Below are 15,521 nucleotides of genomic sequence, written 5' to 3' on the forward strand. Positions count from 1 at the left end.
CGCAAAAAACGCAAAAAGACGCTTTTTCCGGACCTTCTGCAGCGACAGAAAAAGCACGAGCGAACACGAGTCGCCCACGTTGACGTCTGACAGCCGGCCATCCGAAGATTGAGACACGCAGAAAGGCTGGAAGCCGTCAAAGTCGTTCTGGTCTCGGCGATCCGTCTCATCCTGAGCGTTTCATCCTGAGCACCTTTTTGTTATGCATGTTGCTTGGAGGTTCATGCCCATTTCCCGCCTTTTCCCAGGTCCCACGCCTATTTCCCCTCCTCATCAACCCGAGTCGACGAGTCAACGAGTCCAGATCAATCGCAGGGAAGTCCAGTCCCGAATTCGGTCCAGTCCCAGTCTACCTCCTCAGACCTCCCTGGAAAACGATCCGCGAACTGCCAGCGACCACGACACACTTGCATGCTTCTTCTGCTGCTGCTTCCACTCGTTCGGCTGCGACTCGCTGCACTGCAATTCCTTGCTTCTGCTTCTGCTTCTGCTTCCGCTTCCGCTGCCGCAGTACTTTCTGACCTGCCCGCCCCCGTACCTTAGTCATACTTATCACCCGCATCTCGTCCATTCTGTTTCGTTTGATGCCACGCGGATAATTATGCACATATATAGCAAGCCACACCGTACCCGCCAAGGCCTGGCCGACTCTTCAAACTCGCTCCTCCACGACGAGGACGATGCCCGGCCAGTGATCCCGGAGCAGCCTGCCAGACAGGCTTCTCTACCCCTTCGGGTACAAACCCATCAAGGTCCTAATCCAGGTCCTCACCAACTTCGTGCTACATCTTCCTCCTTTTCTGCATCCTCTCCGTCTCTGCCTCCCCTATTTCGTCCGCCAGCTCCCTTACCCCCTCGTCTGTCCAAGACGCCGCCTTCTTCGGACACTGGTACTGTTGTTGGTGGGCGTTCCCGTAAGAAGAGACAGCGGCCCGGCGCAATTCCAGTCTCGTTTCCGCGCTTCTTCCTCCAGTCTAGGCAGACTGCGGTCTCCGTTATTCCCTCCACTGCTGAAGGAAAGCCCTTTCCCCTCGATGACACTTCAGCCCGGCAGAAACTGGCAAGCACATGTTCGGCCGCCTCATCTAGCAATCATCACTACGCCAAAAGCACTGGGGCCGAAAGCAGGACATATTCGAAGCCCGTTCTGGTAAGGACTCGCAGCTCTATCGTACCCCAATACCGACGGGGAACTAGCAGTCTCGCAGACTCTAGCCGTGTTCATCCATCTCACTCTCCGGAGCTCGAGGCCGATCCTCGAAGTGGACAGACTTATCTTGGTACGGGGATCAATAACCAAAACGCAGGATCTGGCTCTCAAGGGAATCAGGATGCGAACGGGAGAAAGGCAAGAAACAAGATGTCGACCTCAGACCAGCCCGAGAGCGGCTTCAACTCTCTGCCGTTACTATGGGAGCGACGGTCAACATCCTCTCGTCCGATCGTTGTCAAGTCTAGGAATGGAAAGCCGAAAAAACTTCCGCCAATGGATGCGTTCTCGTTCAAGAGCTTCATGGCCGAAATGGATGCCCAGGGTGGCAATAATATAGGAGCGGACCTTGACCGTATTGCCGAAATATGTGCACGATCCCGGTACTCGCTGAGTAACCAGTACGAGGTTCACATGGCACCCCACGGCTCAGGTGCTTCCCTCATCTCCCCGACGGGCGGACTGCCGGCACCTTCCCCGGGCCCCGTGTCGAAGCGGAGGGACAATGGCTCCTACACTTCGGGTCAAAGTGCTAGAGCAGGTCCTACGTTGCAGGCCATTGTCCCTGATGAAAACGAAAGTGGTGCTCGAAGGAGGCGGAGAGTACCAGGGACTGGAGGGAGGAGGACCAAAAGTATTGCATACGGGACTTTGGAGACGATTATGTCCTCTAGCCGCTCGTCAGAAGAGGACAAGTCATCGAAAAAGCCAGCCGCAGAATTAGCCGGAGAAGTCCGTGGAAGGTTCGAAAAACGGCACAGTAACTTGGGATTCTCTGAACATGGTGCAGGGTCAAGCGCTACTACCACTACGAATCATCAAAATGAGCACATAGCGAGTGACCATGGCTTGGACATGGGTGATGACCAACAAAAGTCCGGGGAAACCGCCACGGCCTCAGTAGCAGCCGCAAAGCTGGCAAGGAAGAAATCAGCATCCTTTGCCACAGCAGTCATGGACAGTCACAGCAGAAGCAGCGCCGGACAACTCCAGCGGTATGAGAGTACATCTGCACTAGTCAGCGAGCCAGCCCTTCCACAGACATCCGACAGCCATCTAGGAGTAAGGACCGCAGCCGCTCCCTCCGCCGTTAGCGATAACTCCATCATCGTCACCAGGCCCTCGAATCTTACGCGCTCTGCCAGTGATCTGCCATACCGGACTTCGAGGAAGAAGGAGTATGGGGCTGCTGTCTCTTCGTCTGCTTCGACGAGGGCGAGCTGGAATGCTTGGATTCCGTGGAAGGGGGGCAATGGTGGCGCTCCTGGACCACAACAACAGCATGAACAGCATGAGCAGGCTGTGAGGAGTGAGGCGGAGGAGTTGACACCGTCAATGGGTGCGAGTTTGACAGAACCTCGAAGGACGGTCAGTCATGCGGAAGGGAGTCTGAGGCACATTCTTAGGTCTCGGTGAGACGACAGTTGGTCATTCCCTATGGTCGGGGAATCTTGGCTGGGTCACATGAAATTCAAAGGGAGTTTCTATTTACGGATAACAGTTGGTGTGGCACTCTGATTTTTTGGTATAATGAAGTGATGATGAACGATTTACGATCATTCTAAAAGAGCGAGATATAGATGTATTTACCTACTCCATAGACATGCGCTAGGAGGGAGAATGACAAGAAGCTTCAAGCACGAGATTCATTCTATCTATCTAGTGTAGAGTCGAAGCTGCGAGACACGTCGCCCTTTCGTAGAATGGGCTTTCAAATATTTGACGAACTAGTCTAAACGCCCAACTCCTAGCTGCCACGAAGCAATAACTTTCAAGCAACTATAGCATAGCCTCCCAAGGCCTCGAGGCATGCATAGAGGTAGTGGTATGCACCGAACATCCATCTTTCTATCGTTCCTTCCATATCCTTTCCTTTCTGGGGTTACTCATCCTCATCGCTCCTTCCTACCACCTCCTTGCTTCCAGAGCCATCACTCCTTCCCATCCAGGAAAGGACTCCACCAGGCCACTTTAGGCACCTACAACAAAGGCACCTCATGACCAAACCAGTGACTCCAATCCACAAACACACTGTCCAGCCAATCTCATCCACAACTCCAACTCCAAATTCACCACTGCAGACAGAGGACACACATTCAAAAACTACCACTCCCGATACCACATCCTCAACTCCCTCTCCCTCCAGTCCCTATACCCCCTAGCCTCCTCGATCGTCCTGTCCGCTCTCCTCCGCAGCTCCTCCGCTCCGATCTCATGCGCACCATTCAGCAGGCTCGGATCCAGTCTAGCAGCCTCGCCGAGTAGATCGTTACGGTGCTGCATGTCGAGCCAGCCGCGCCAGTCGAAGTCTTCTTGGTCGGGATCGCAGTTGTAGTGGTAGTCCTCGGAGGGATAGGGGAGGTCGGGGTTGTGAGGGTTCGGGGCGTGGCTGGGGATGGGTCGATTGGGTTGGTTGATGGTGATGTTGGGGATGGGTCGGTTAGGCATAGTGAGCGTGATGTGGGATTGGTTGTGATGAGGGTTCATGGGTTGGTTGGCGGTGATATTGGGGATGGGTTGGTTGATGGTGTTGTTGCTGGGGATTTGGTAGGGATAGCCAGGAAAGGTACTGGCGCTGGGGCCGGCGTTGTTAGGGTTTGGATTGTAATGGCCGAAGTTGGGAGGGTTGTGGAGGTTGAAGTTGGGAGTCATGGGGGTGTGGACGTAGGAGAGGTCGGCGACGAGGTTGGCGTAATGTTCCTCCTCTTCCTCCTCCTCCTCCTCCTCCTCCTCCTCCTCCGTGTCCTCATCCTTTTCTTCATCCGTTTCCTCTTCATCCTCCATATCCTCTTCATCCTCCGTGTCCTCATCATCCTCCATGTCATTCATTCTCTGCAAGGCCTTCCTGTCCTCCTTCTCCTCCATATCCAGCATTTCCTGCCAGGCTTCCCTCTCCTCCACGAGTTCCATGTCCATGGCCAGAGGTACCGGTAGCTCAACGGGCGGTTCCTGGACACTATGATAATTTTGACCATTTGAACCACCACCGCCACCTTGGCTACGCGGCATGTGAAGCATCCAGCGGTACTTAACAGTCTTCTCAAGCTGTGCGGTAATCTGCTCGTCTTCCAACTCAGCGACTTCGTCGTCGGCCATGGCGTCGGCGGAAGGGTCAAGGTCGCCGGTGTCAAGCTTGGCTTTGTTGAGGGCCACGGCGCCCTTGAGAAGATATTCGGCCCGGACCACTGGCATATCGGCTTGGTCTGGGCTTACCGGTACCACCCAGCCGTTTTGGCGGCCATTCGTGGCGATTTCGAAGGCTTGATGTGCCTCGCGTGTGGGGTTACGAGGAGCAACGGGGGTACATCTTCTGTGACGGGGATCTTTGCCAGCAATTTTGACCAGTTTGTCGGCGACGACGTCATTCCAGGCTTTGTCTTGCTCTTGCTTTTCATCGCTGCTCTCGGCCATGCTATCGAACACCTGCTTGGCCATAAGGACTGACTTGTCGATCTGGGCATGAGCCTTGTCTTGTCGGATGAGCGTCAAATGGTCGGGTACCGGGCGGTCCGGGCCTAATCCCTCCATGTACTTCGCGCATGCCTCCCAGTCCTCATCATCGAAGTCTTCCTCTTCATCACCAAAAGGAGACGCATCGTCGGGCATTGGAACGCGGCTGTCGAACCAAAGGCCGTCGATGAAATCCTCTTCGTGACTACCCTCCTCCTTCTCCACGGCGTAGTCATACAATGCCTCCTCCAAGTCCGCAAGAGCCACATCCAAGTCACCTTCCACGTACCGGAAGTTTTTCGCCTCTTTGATCTCCTCCTCCGCAGCCAAAATGTCCTCCTTCTCTTCCTCGGTCAACGTATTCCACCTCGCCTTCCTCGCGTGCTTAGGCTGCCACATGCTTCTCTCAAAAGGAACATTCCCACAACCACCATGGGCCTTGCGATGCTTCATGATCCTCCAGCTCGAATCAGCCGGTAGGTCAAACTCGTCATCACTCATGTACATCTCATCCAGGCTGGGGACCAGCGGCCGGCCCGTGTTAAAATCCACATGACCGTAAATCATCATCCTCTCGGTCCTCAGATGCAGCGCCAACCCCCTCTTGTACGCTTGCCAGGTGACAATCTGATCCGGGCGCATCAAGTGTCTGACACCGCGGCCCCAGCCCTCAACATGCATCATCCCCATTTCGCTGGGCGGAACGCCGTTGATGGGATGTCCGTCCATGGCCTGCAAGATCGTCGGGCGAACATCGTACCGCGTCTTCATCTCCACGATCTCCTGCTCGGTCTGGTACTTCTTGCGCCGCAGGAACTCCCAAAGCGGCGTGAACCCCTTCTGGCCAAGGAACAGCTTGGCGAGCGCGGTGGATTTGGGGCCGAAGACGGGGTCGGCGAAGAGCATGTAGAGCTTGACGAAGAAGAGGCGAGCGCGGTAGAGGTCCTCGTCGGTGAAGAGCGTCTTGGAACTGATCAGCTCTGCGCGACCACGGCAGGAGGCGACGTCCATCAGCAGCCAGAGCTTCTTGAGGGTCTTGTGCGTGTCGGGAGGGGTGCGGTGGCCGTGGCGGGCGAGAGTGGCGAGGATGTCGCGGACTTTGATCTCGCGGTCGACGACCATTTGGAACCAGATCAGGGAAGGGACCTTGCGAGTCTGGATGTTGTTGTTGTTGTTGTTGTTGTTGTTGTTGTTGTTGTTGTTGTTGTTGTTGTTGTTGTTGTTGTTGTTGTTGTTGTTGTTGTTGTTGTTGTTGTTGTTGTTGTTGTTGTTGTTGGCCTGCTGCGGGTCTTCAGCGGGAGCGGGTGCGGGTGGAAAAGGATTGACGGGGCCGGCTTGCTCATTTCCCTGCTGGTTCTCGTACACAGCTCGGTTGGGAGCCTCGGTGTTGAAATACCGTATGTCGCGGTGAGTATGGGGATCTCGGCCGGAGGGATCGTCGATGAAATACTGGTAGTAGAGTTGGTGGCAAAAGATGCGAGCCGAGGACGGCGCCATGTGGTCCGTCCAGAGAAGAATGGTGCTCTGGAGGTTTGCGTTGACAAGGTCGTGGAGGGATTTCGACACGCTGTAGAGATTGATGATGTCAATGGGGCGCAGATGCTTGCAGACCTCAAGAAGAAGCTCAAAGTCGGTCATCAAGGAGCCGAAGAGGTCAAAGGTGCTCGCGCTAGGCGTCGTCGCTACCTCCGGTGAAGGCTCCTCCTCCTCATTGAGAGCTTTCCATCCTTGGGCAGACTCATTGATGGCCAGGGCACGCTGATGCCAGTGGCGATAAAGAAGAGCGACCTGTCGGTGGTCTAGTCCGTTCAAGCCACCTTCGTTAGCGAACCCTTCCCAGAGGGTATTGACCACGTCATCCTGCTCGATGTTGCTTGGGTAGACGTGAAGGCCGAGATTGAGGGTATTGACGTTACTGCTGCCAGAAGCAGGGTCGCGAGGAGCTACGGCGCGATCAGAGAATATCTTGTGGGCAGTAGAATCGGCTCTGGCTCTCTTGTTGATTCTCGACCTTGGCCTGAGGATCTCTCGCTCGATCATATTGACGTCAGGCACCACGCCTTCTTGCTCGATTTCCTCGATAATGGCATTTTCGCGAGCGGCTTGAGCCGCCTCGTAGCTTTGCTGTGTACCACTTCCGGGATTGTTGAAGTTGAGTGATGCAAGTCCGGGCAAAGGGTTTGAGACAGCTCTCACGTTGCGCTGCCCTTGCCCGCCGGGCACTTGGAGGTTCGACATGTTTCCCCTGATGATCTGTGTGCTGTGTAGTCAATTGCTTGCCCTTTCTTGGTTACTCGAATCATTCGAGTTGAAAAGTGTTGAAAAGTGACGATCGGTAAGTGTTGGAGAAAAATATTGCAAGATGGATTAGAAGTGATGTGGGAGGTGTTTTTGTTAACGGCCACTGTTTTTGTGCCGGGTGGTGAATAGGGACCGCTGCTGTTCTAGGCTCAGTGAATAGACCTGGCAATGAGAACAATAGGAAGGGACTGGAAGGGGAAATAAACTTCAGATGAAATCAAATTCAAAACGAGAACAATAGCAAGCGGGTTATGGGCCTTCCATCTCAACTTGGTAGAATCTGCTCGAATGGTCATGCGTGACCTTTCAACAATCGAAAGCTGCATACCTCCAACATTCTTGTAACAAAGTGACGACACGGGGAATAAGATCCCATGGGCTCACGGCCTAGAGTAGACGTAGTCTTCATTAAAAAATCAGGACGGGGGGTGCTGTCACGCTGCAGTCAACAGGTCTGTGAAATGATGGATTCAGTAGATAACATGCCTTCTCTCAAGTTTGCTCGGCCTATCTCTTCGCATACAACTCGTGGCTTGGCGTGGTCGAGACTCTCGGAGCTCCCTCTGCCACGTTATATCTTGGACCAAGCCCAAAGCTGCCTGCCATCATTATGCTGTGGTAAGCCTATCCTTCATATCCAGCTCAAAATGCACTGTTGTTGTTACCCGCTACGCCTAGAGAACCGTCCATTTTCCCGCCACCGCCGTCATACAGCCATTGTTGCCGTCATGCAGCAGCTCTATTGCTGCTTTTCCTTCTGCTGTGTTTCCGCGCCAAATGTTGTGCGTGAGCGCGTCTTCCGGTGCCGTTCTGCGCCTGTCATTTGCGCTGCTCTCCTTGCCTCCTCCACCGTTCGCAAGTAGGACTCGTAGACCGACATGCCTTTACTCTTGCCCCGTCCCTTTCGCTCAGAAGCGCTGGTGTCTTCCGAGTCATCGTCCCCATCCCCGTTGTCTCTGCCGCTTGTTCCATCTTGTAACCTCGAGCCCTCCTTGGGTGCTTCTTTACCTTTACCCTTTTCCGTCCTGGATCCAATGGTAGCGGCTTGCTCCGCGGACTTGTCATGCGCCTGTTGCTGTTCCTCTTGTTGCTGTTGTATCTCTAGAGTCTCGATCGAGGGCAACAGGACTTGGAAGGCCGAAGTTTCCTCATCCTAGTGACTAGACTGCTTTGGTTTCGGGTCGTCGAGCTCGGGAGTAGACATGTCCGCAGGCTCCTTGGAAACAATGCTGTTGGCCACCTTCCAGATCTGGAGGAGGTTATCCTCGGCAGCACTGCACACCAGCCAGGGGTCGTTGCGGTTCCAGCTGAAATCGGCTAGGTGGTTGGTGTGGCCGCCGTGCATGAAGAGCAGCTCCGGGGGACCATCGTCAGCGTCGTCTTGGGTTTGCTCATCTCCGACACGGCTGATGTCCCAGAACAACAACCTCCTATCGTAGCTGCCACTGCCCAGAACGGCCGACTCGGTCGGGTGCCACTCAAGAGAGGTAACCGCATCCTGGTGGCCCTCCAAGGTGTGGACCTTGGACTTCATGTTCCTCATGTCCCAAATACCAATTGTCTTATCGGCGGAAGCAGTCGCAATGATCGTCTCTACACGGGGATTGAATGCCAAAGCATTGATGGCGTCACTGTGACCGTTACGGGCGACAATGGCTCCCTTGTCGGTCTCTGGGCGGCGGACGTCGAGAATCTGGAGAGTGAGATCGTCCGAGACGGTACCGATCCATGACTTGACCATGGGGTGATGCTGAACGTCGTTGACGATGTGGCTATGGTGCGTGTACTTGCGAGAGTACTTGAGCTGCTTGCTGGTACCTTCGTAGGTCTTGAGGTCCCACAGGAGAACGGTCTTATCTTCGCTGCCGGTGGCCAGGCATCCTTCGTCGTGCGGGTTCCAGTTCAAGCCGAAGCCTTCCTCCTTGTGGCCGATCAGCTCAAGTTGAGGGCTAGGCGTGCCGGAGGGCGTGATGCTGTGCTTTGTGCGGTCGAAGATCAGGACACGACCGTCAACAGCAAGGGTGGCGATGATATCGGGGTTCTGGGGCTGGTAGCGGGCCTTGTTGACCTCGCCAGGGTGGTCGATCTTCTGGGTGATCTTGAATCGAATGCACAAGGGCTCTCCGGAAGAGGCCTTGCTGCCATAGCCACCAATCTCGCCGCGCTCCTCGTCGTAGTCGCGGGGATTCAGCTCGACCATCTTGGGAATCTCGACTTCGGCGATTTGGAGGTAGTTGGGCTTGCCCTCAGCGGTATGGGTTCCGAGAAGCAGTCTGTGGACGGTATGGCTCTTGTCTTTGGGGCTCTTCACATCGGGGAACCATTGTGTCGTGAGGGTAGGCCACTCCAAGGCGGTGCTGAGCATCATGTCGTAGAGAAACGGGCTGTTCTTCTTCCAGATTTTGTACTCTTCGTTGATCAGGCGCTGCTCGGCCTCGGCATCGTCCTCCTCCATGTTGACTGCGTTCTGATGTCAGCACTTTTGCACAGCTTGTCGGAATTCGAGCTTCATAAGCTTACCGTCAACATCGTCGACGACCTCGTCGCGCGCCATTTTGATTTCGTGGATGTAGTGAAGTCGTTAAGGTGATTTGGGTGGTCGGGAGTATTCGAGGTTCTAGAGGTGGCCAAGTGACGCTACTCGCGGTGCGCAGATGTTATGGGGGTTTTGCTTGGTGCTAAACGAGCCACCGCGGATGAGGTGAAGGCTACAAGGATGGAAATAAGCCCTCCTGAGGAATGCGCGAGAGTAGATGGATATGCCCGTCGAATCGGTCGTATAATGTCACGGAATGGTGTGGGGAGATATTCCTTTCAGCAAATATTTCCAGGGGGTCAAAGATGACAAAAGTAAGGAAAGTACGGCAATGGAACGGGAATCAAAGGCACAAGTTAAAGTTGACTATTGCCAAACCTATGCGACGGATGGCGTTTGCAGCGGTGGTTGAAGCGCTAACCACCTCTAAACGCGACGCGACTTCCAATTAATTGATTTCTGCCATCTTGTTCCGCCTTCTCAGGCACCACAGGCACTTTGACCTTGAGTTCCGTTGGAGAGACGACGGCTGCTGCTGCAGGGCGGATGGGACAGGGTTCATCAAGGTACTCCACAGAGCCTCAAGCCAACGCGGGCGGCGGTGGGGAAGGCGTTCCCTTTGATGTCACTCCTGAGCCGAGCGGCAGCAGTGACGGACTGCGGATGGTCCGTGCTACATTGCCCGCCCGAACAGCTTCACCTGCAGTCCGTCCCGGTCGCGGGGCTCGACACCTTGCTCCCTTGGCGGCCTGATGAGGTGGCGGGCACTCACGCTGGGGAGAGTCAGCCCGTGGGGCAATGGAGGCCAACTGGAAAAGGTAGTGTGTCACAGCCTGAACAGCCAGACCGGAGCCCATGACACCTCCCCGCGCCGCCTCTAGGTATCCGCCCGACAGACCTTCCACTTCCACTTCCACTTTCCATGTTGAATGTTGTTTTGTGGGTTCATCTCTCGTAGACATCACCACTTCTTCTACTATCTCTACCTTACACATAGGCCGCCACGCTTTAGGCCCCTCCTCGGATTTCCCATCCTTTCGCTTTTGTTAGCAGTATAGTAGCTTCTTTTCCCGCCTGCCGCTGTCCGTCGCTTCCAAAGACACACCTCTTCCTCCCTTCCACAGACGGCATTTTCAGTCCTGTAGCTTTCCATACTGTCCTTCAAAAGGAAATCTGGAAGCTTAGTTGGATCTTGCTACTTCGTCCTCATTCGGTTCATTACGCTATTGCGATCCCAAGAGGTTTCGCTACCTATAAGCCCGGCCATTATTATTCAGCGCCGGCATCTGAACGACCAGCTTGTCGCCTCTCCTTCGCCCCTTGAAAACAGCATCTAGGTAGACTTAGCAACGTCTTTTGCGATCGCTCAGCGCACCCCAACTCTCGACATCCTTCGCGAACTTCTACTTGTGCACACATCTAGTCCGGCGCCAAACGCCAGTCAGCCAACATGGGGTGTGTTACTCTCAAAGCCCCCCCCTAGCCGTGTATGCACGGGTCTTGGACATATGGCTAACACCTTCTCTCATCCAGTGTTCCCAAGTTCTTCAGATGGCTCTCGGAGCGGTATCCCGCCATTTCTCAGCTCATCGCCGAGAACCGTATCCCCGAGTTCGATTGCCTTTATGTTCGCTACTCCCTTCCGAGCCCTGAGGGCTGTCTTGTTTTACTTCGCTAGCTAACCGGTTTATCCAGTTGGACATGAACGGTATTATCCACAATTGTACCCATAAGGATACGAGCGATGTACAGTTTCGGATGACAGAGGAGGAGATGTTCATTGCTATATTCAACTACATTGAACATCTCTTCGGGAAAATCAAGCCCAAAAAGCTCTTCTTCATGGCTATTGACGGTGTTGCTCCTCGCGCCAAGATGAACCAGCAGCGTGCTCGTCGTTTCCGTACCGCCTTGGACAACGAGAAGGCCAGAGATAAGGCGATTCGTGAGGGCAAGGAACTGCCCAAAGAAGAGCCTTTCGACAGCAACTGCATTACACCTGGTATGTGTAACATTAGTTCCCGCTCAGTGTTTCTCAGAGGCTAACTGGCTGTATAGGAACCGAATTTATGGCCAAGCTGTCGCAGCAGCTGAGGTATTTCATCAACAAGAAGGTGTCGGAAGACAAGGACTGGCAGCAACCCGAGATTGTCCTGTCTGGGCACGAGGTCCCTGGTGAGGGTGAGCACAAGATCATGGAATACATCCGCAATGCGCGTGCCCAACCCGACTATAGCGCGAACGTCCGTCACTGTTTGTATGGTCTCGATGCCGATTTGATCATGTTGGGCCTCCTCAGCCATGATCCTCACTTCTGCCTTTTGCGCGAGGAAGTTACCTTTGGCCGCGGCCCAGCCAAGCACAAGACAAAGGGACTGGAGGAGCAAAATTTCTATCTGATGCATCTTTGCATAGTCCGCGAGTACCTGGAGCTGGAGTTCCAGGATCTCAAGAAACCCGGAGCCATGTCTTTCCCATTCGACATGGAGAAGGTCATTGACGATTTCATTCTTATGGCCTTCTTCGTCGGAAACGATTTCCTTCCCAACCTCCCGCGCCTTCACATCAACGAAGGCGCTCTTTCGCTCATGTTCAGGATATACAAAGAAATCCTTCCACGCGGTGACGGGTATATCAACGAGGGTGGTAAGGTCAACCTCCAGAGACTCGGTCTTCTCCTGGAAGAACTCGGCAAGGAGGAGTATCGCTTTTTCGAACATGAACATGAGGATCAAGGCTGGCTTCGCGCCAAGAAGATGCTCGAAAATGACGAGGAAGAGACAGCAAAGGCCAAGATCAAGGGCAAGCTCATCGTCACCACGAACCAGAAGAACCTCTGGAAGCAGAAGATTCGGAAATTTCTCACCAACAGGAGCACTAACACCCTTGATCTCGGTACCGAATTGAAGGCCGAGGACCGCAAGTTTGCACAGGACCTGGCTGATACTGCCCATATTCCTTGGGCAACGAAGGAAGATGATGAGGGACACCGTCATCTTATCTTGCAATTCCCCGAACGAGACGACGAGTCGGAGGAGGACGAGGAAGCCCAGTCAGCCGTTCTCCGCATCATCAAGAAGTACGACAACGCTCAAGTCGTGGATCTAACTGCCGCCGACTCGAAGGCTGCCATGGAGGCTAAGTACCAGCAAAAGTTCCAGGAGTGGAAGGACAAGTACTATGCTGAGAAGTTCGAGGAATGGACCCCGGAAAACAAGGAAGAGGAACTCCGCCACCTGACGGAGAATTACGTCCAGGGTCTTCAGTGGGTGCTCTACTACTACTACCGTGGTATTGCTTCTTGGCCCTGGTTCTATCGCTATCACTATGCCCCCATGATTTCCGATGTCGTGAAAGGCCTGAAGGCCGACCTCAACTTCAAGATGGGCCAGCCTTTCAAGCCATATGAGCAGCTGATGGGTGTCTTGCCAGACCGCAGCAAAAAGATTGTGCCGACGGTGTACTGGGATCTCATGACGAACCCCGATTCTCCGATTATCGACTTTTACCCAAGAGACTTTGAGCTCGACATGAATGGCAAGAAGATGGACTGGGAAGCCGTTGTCAAGATTCCCTTCATTGATGAGAAGCGCCTGCTCGCAGCAATGGGCCCTAAGAACGAACTCCTCTCGGACGTTGAGAAATCAAGGAACGATTTTGGTGTCGCCCTCAAGTTCACTTATTCCGATTCGGTGGATTTTGAATATCCTTCCTCCCTTGTCGGAGTCTTCCCATCCATCCCCCACTGCCACTGTATCGAGAACATTTTCGATCTTCCGCCCGTGGAGGGACTGGAGTATCGTGTTGGTTTAACCGACGGTGCTCTGCTGAACGCTTCAGCGCTGGCTGGATTCCCTTCTTTAGCTACTCTGCCATACACCGCTTCTCTTGGGCACCATGGCGTCAATGTATTCCAGCAAGAGAGTCGCAACCAGAGCATGGTCGTCAACATCCTGGATACGGAGAAGCGCACCAACGTCGAGGAAGCGAAGCGCAAGCTTGGAAAGCGCTGCTTCGTTGGCTATCCCTTCCTTCAAGAGGCCAAAATCGTGCGCGTATCGGACGAGCTTTTTGATTACGAATTGGCAGAAGGTGGTAGCGGACAGGTTATGTCGCGGAATCATGAGACGCGGGACATCGAGCAATGGGGCAAGACGGCTCACAGAATCGAGAACTTCTACAGCAAGCGCCTGGGTATACTGATCGGTCAGGTGGAGTCATTGGTCCACGTACACATGCTCAAGGGCCTGATCAAAACGGATGAAGGCGCTACAGTCAAGGAGTACGGCCCGATCCCAGGCATGGAGACGGACTACGCCGCACAGATCATCGTCGACGAGGTTGTCAACGAGGATGAGCGTTTTATTGAGAGGGCTGCCTTGCCTCTTGAGGAAGAGTTTCCTATCAAGTCCGTTGGCTTCTTCTTGGGCGAATTCAACTTTGGTCGCCCAGTTGAAGTTGAAGGTTACAGCAACAACAAGCTTATTGTCTGGCTTGCCGCCCTGAAAGAGCGGGAGCCGGATTTTGCTCGCCAGATCATGATCGACGCAGAACGGAACAACCAATATGTCCCGTCATGGTCAGTTGCCAAGGACTTGATGCTTCATCCTCTTACCTTGAGCAAGATCACGTCTTCCTACTTCATCACAACACTTGGCGGCTTGCGGGTCAACCTAGGCCTCAACCTCAAGTTTGAAGGCAAGAAGCAGAAGGTGCTTGGCTATTCACGCAAATCTCAAACGGGTTGGGAGTTCAGTCCGCTTGCTATCGGCATGATTGCTGAGTATATGAAAAGGTTCCCGGATTTCTTTGCTGCTATTAAACAGAATCCATCCGGCGCCGAACTGACCGAGACGGATTTGTGGTCCGAGCCGGCTGTTGCCTCGGCTAGAGTGAAGGAAATTGGCGCCTGGTTGAAGACGCTGAAGACGAGCCAGATGGAGCGAGTTCCGCTTGACGCTGAACAACTTGATTCCGATGTTGTCATGAGGCTCGCTGCTGAGGCCGACAGGCTGCAGCTCGGACAACTACCTGCTGCGAACAAGAGGGTGCCCAATGTTCCTCGCCATGCCCTACTGCGCCCTTGTGATGCGGAACATCGTCTTGGAAATCAGCACTTCAGCCTGGGTGATCGTGTCGTTTACGTCGCTGAGGTTGGCAAGGTTCCCATCGCCTACCGTGGAACTGTGGTGGGTATCAGCCGCGTCCCGACGGCCAAGTTGCTGGATGTGGTTTTCGATGTTACTTTCATGAGTGGAACCACCCTCGGTGACCGGTGCCCTCCTTTCCGTGGCCAGACGGTGCCGTCCCACACCTGCCTCAACCTTACCCACCGCCAAGTCGTTGTTGGCTCCAAGGCAGCCATGACTAGACAGCCCACCAACCCTTCAGTTACGACATTGACGGCTCACGGTGGTTACGGGTCGCAGGCTAATGACAAGCAATTCCGTGATGCGCCTCAGCCTCCTCCTCTGCAAGGAACCTGGCGCGGTGTTATCCATGGCGGTGGTCGCAGCCGTGGGGGTCGTGGAGGTTTTCAGTCGCCCCACCATCAAAATGGTCCTCAGCAGGGCGAGAACCAGCACAGCAACCTCGCCTATCGCCAGGCTCCCAACGGCCCAAGCGGTCATCACCAGCCCCAGAGACAGCCTTATGGTCCGGATGCCAGCTTTAAGGGTTCCTCTAACGCCGGTACCCCTCAAGGTGGGCGTGGCGGCCGTGGTGGTAACTTCAGGGGCAACTTCCGTGGGCGCGGTGGCAAGCCAGGAGGTGCTGACCAGTCGGCGCCTGCCCTCGTAAACGTCGATGGCAACTTCGGTGGTGAAGCACAACAGCAGTCTTCGCCAGCTCAGGGCGTGTACTCTGCGGTCCCTCCTCCTGCTAGCCTTGATTCGCCCAGGGGCGGTCGTGGTGGCCGTGGCCGTGGCGGTCGCGGTAGAGGTGAAGGACGTGGTCGTGGTGGCGCTGGTCGCGGTGCCAGAGGCGGTGCCAGAGGCGGCGCACCCCAGGCATAAGTGGCTTAGG

The 15,521-nt window shown here is 54.5% G+C and overlaps 4 protein-coding genes across 4 annotated transcripts; 2 read left to right on the plus strand and 2 right to left on the minus strand.

The window, feature by feature from the left end:
* Nucleotides 1-601: 601 nt before the first annotated feature.
* SMAC4_06650 (uncharacterized protein) lies at nucleotides 602-2,939 on the plus strand (the record flags this gene model as incomplete). Its single annotated transcript, XM_003346135.2, has 1 exon — nucleotides 602-2,939. One exon carries the CDS (start codon nucleotides 602-604, stop codon nucleotides 2,624-2,626), a length of 2,025 nt encoding a protein of 674 aa, XP_003346183.2. The 3' UTR covers nucleotides 2,627-2,939.
* A 374-nt stretch (nucleotides 2,940-3,313) lies between these two features.
* SMAC4_06651 (uncharacterized protein) lies at nucleotides 3,314-6,898 on the minus strand (the record flags this gene model as incomplete). The annotated part of the gene is made up of 1 exon (XM_003346136.2): nucleotides 3,314-6,898. The coding sequence occupies one exon, from the start codon at nucleotides 6,896-6,898 to the stop codon at nucleotides 3,314-3,316; it is 3,585 nt and encodes a 1,194-aa protein (XP_003346184.2).
* A 522-nt stretch (nucleotides 6,899-7,420) lies between these two features.
* Nucleotides 7,421-9,930, minus strand: SMAC4_06531 (uncharacterized protein). The gene is made up of 2 exons (XM_066090469.1): nucleotides 9,482-9,930; nucleotides 7,421-9,421 (listed from the first exon to the last, which is right to left on the minus strand). The coding sequence occupies exons 1-2, from the start codon at nucleotides 9,513-9,515 to the stop codon at nucleotides 8,115-8,117; spliced, it is 1,341 nt and encodes a 446-aa protein (XP_065946073.1). The 5' UTR covers nucleotides 9,516-9,930; the 3' UTR covers nucleotides 7,421-8,114.
* Nucleotides 9,931-10,010: 80 nt separating this feature from the next.
* On the plus strand, nucleotides 10,011-15,511 carry SMAC4_06532 (uncharacterized protein; the record flags this gene model as incomplete). Its single annotated transcript, XM_003345929.2, has 5 exons — nucleotides 10,011-10,952; nucleotides 11,031-11,124; nucleotides 11,193-11,499; nucleotides 11,556-14,989; nucleotides 15,065-15,511. Exons 1-5 carry the CDS (start codon nucleotides 10,948-10,950, stop codon nucleotides 15,509-15,511), a joined length of 4,287 nt encoding a protein of 1,428 aa, XP_003345977.1. The 5' UTR covers nucleotides 10,011-10,947.
* Between the last annotated feature and the right edge of the window lie 10 nt (nucleotides 15,512-15,521).

Source organism: Sordaria macrospora, chromosome 2 (genome assembly GCF_033870435.1).
Source record: "Sordaria macrospora chromosome 2, complete sequence".
Lineage (NCBI taxonomy): Eukaryota > Fungi > Ascomycota > Sordariomycetes > Sordariales > Sordariaceae > Sordaria > Sordaria macrospora.

Excerpts from the sequence above, each read along its gene's own strand:
- SMAC4_06531 (XM_066090469.1), bottom strand. The coding sequence starts at position 9,515 with ATGGCGCGCGACGAGGTCGTCGACGATGTTGACG. Across the intron at positions 9,422-9,481 it reads GGTCGTCGACGATGTTGACG|TCAACATGGAGGAGGACGAT; the intron begins GTAAGCTTATGA and ends ATCAGAACGCAG.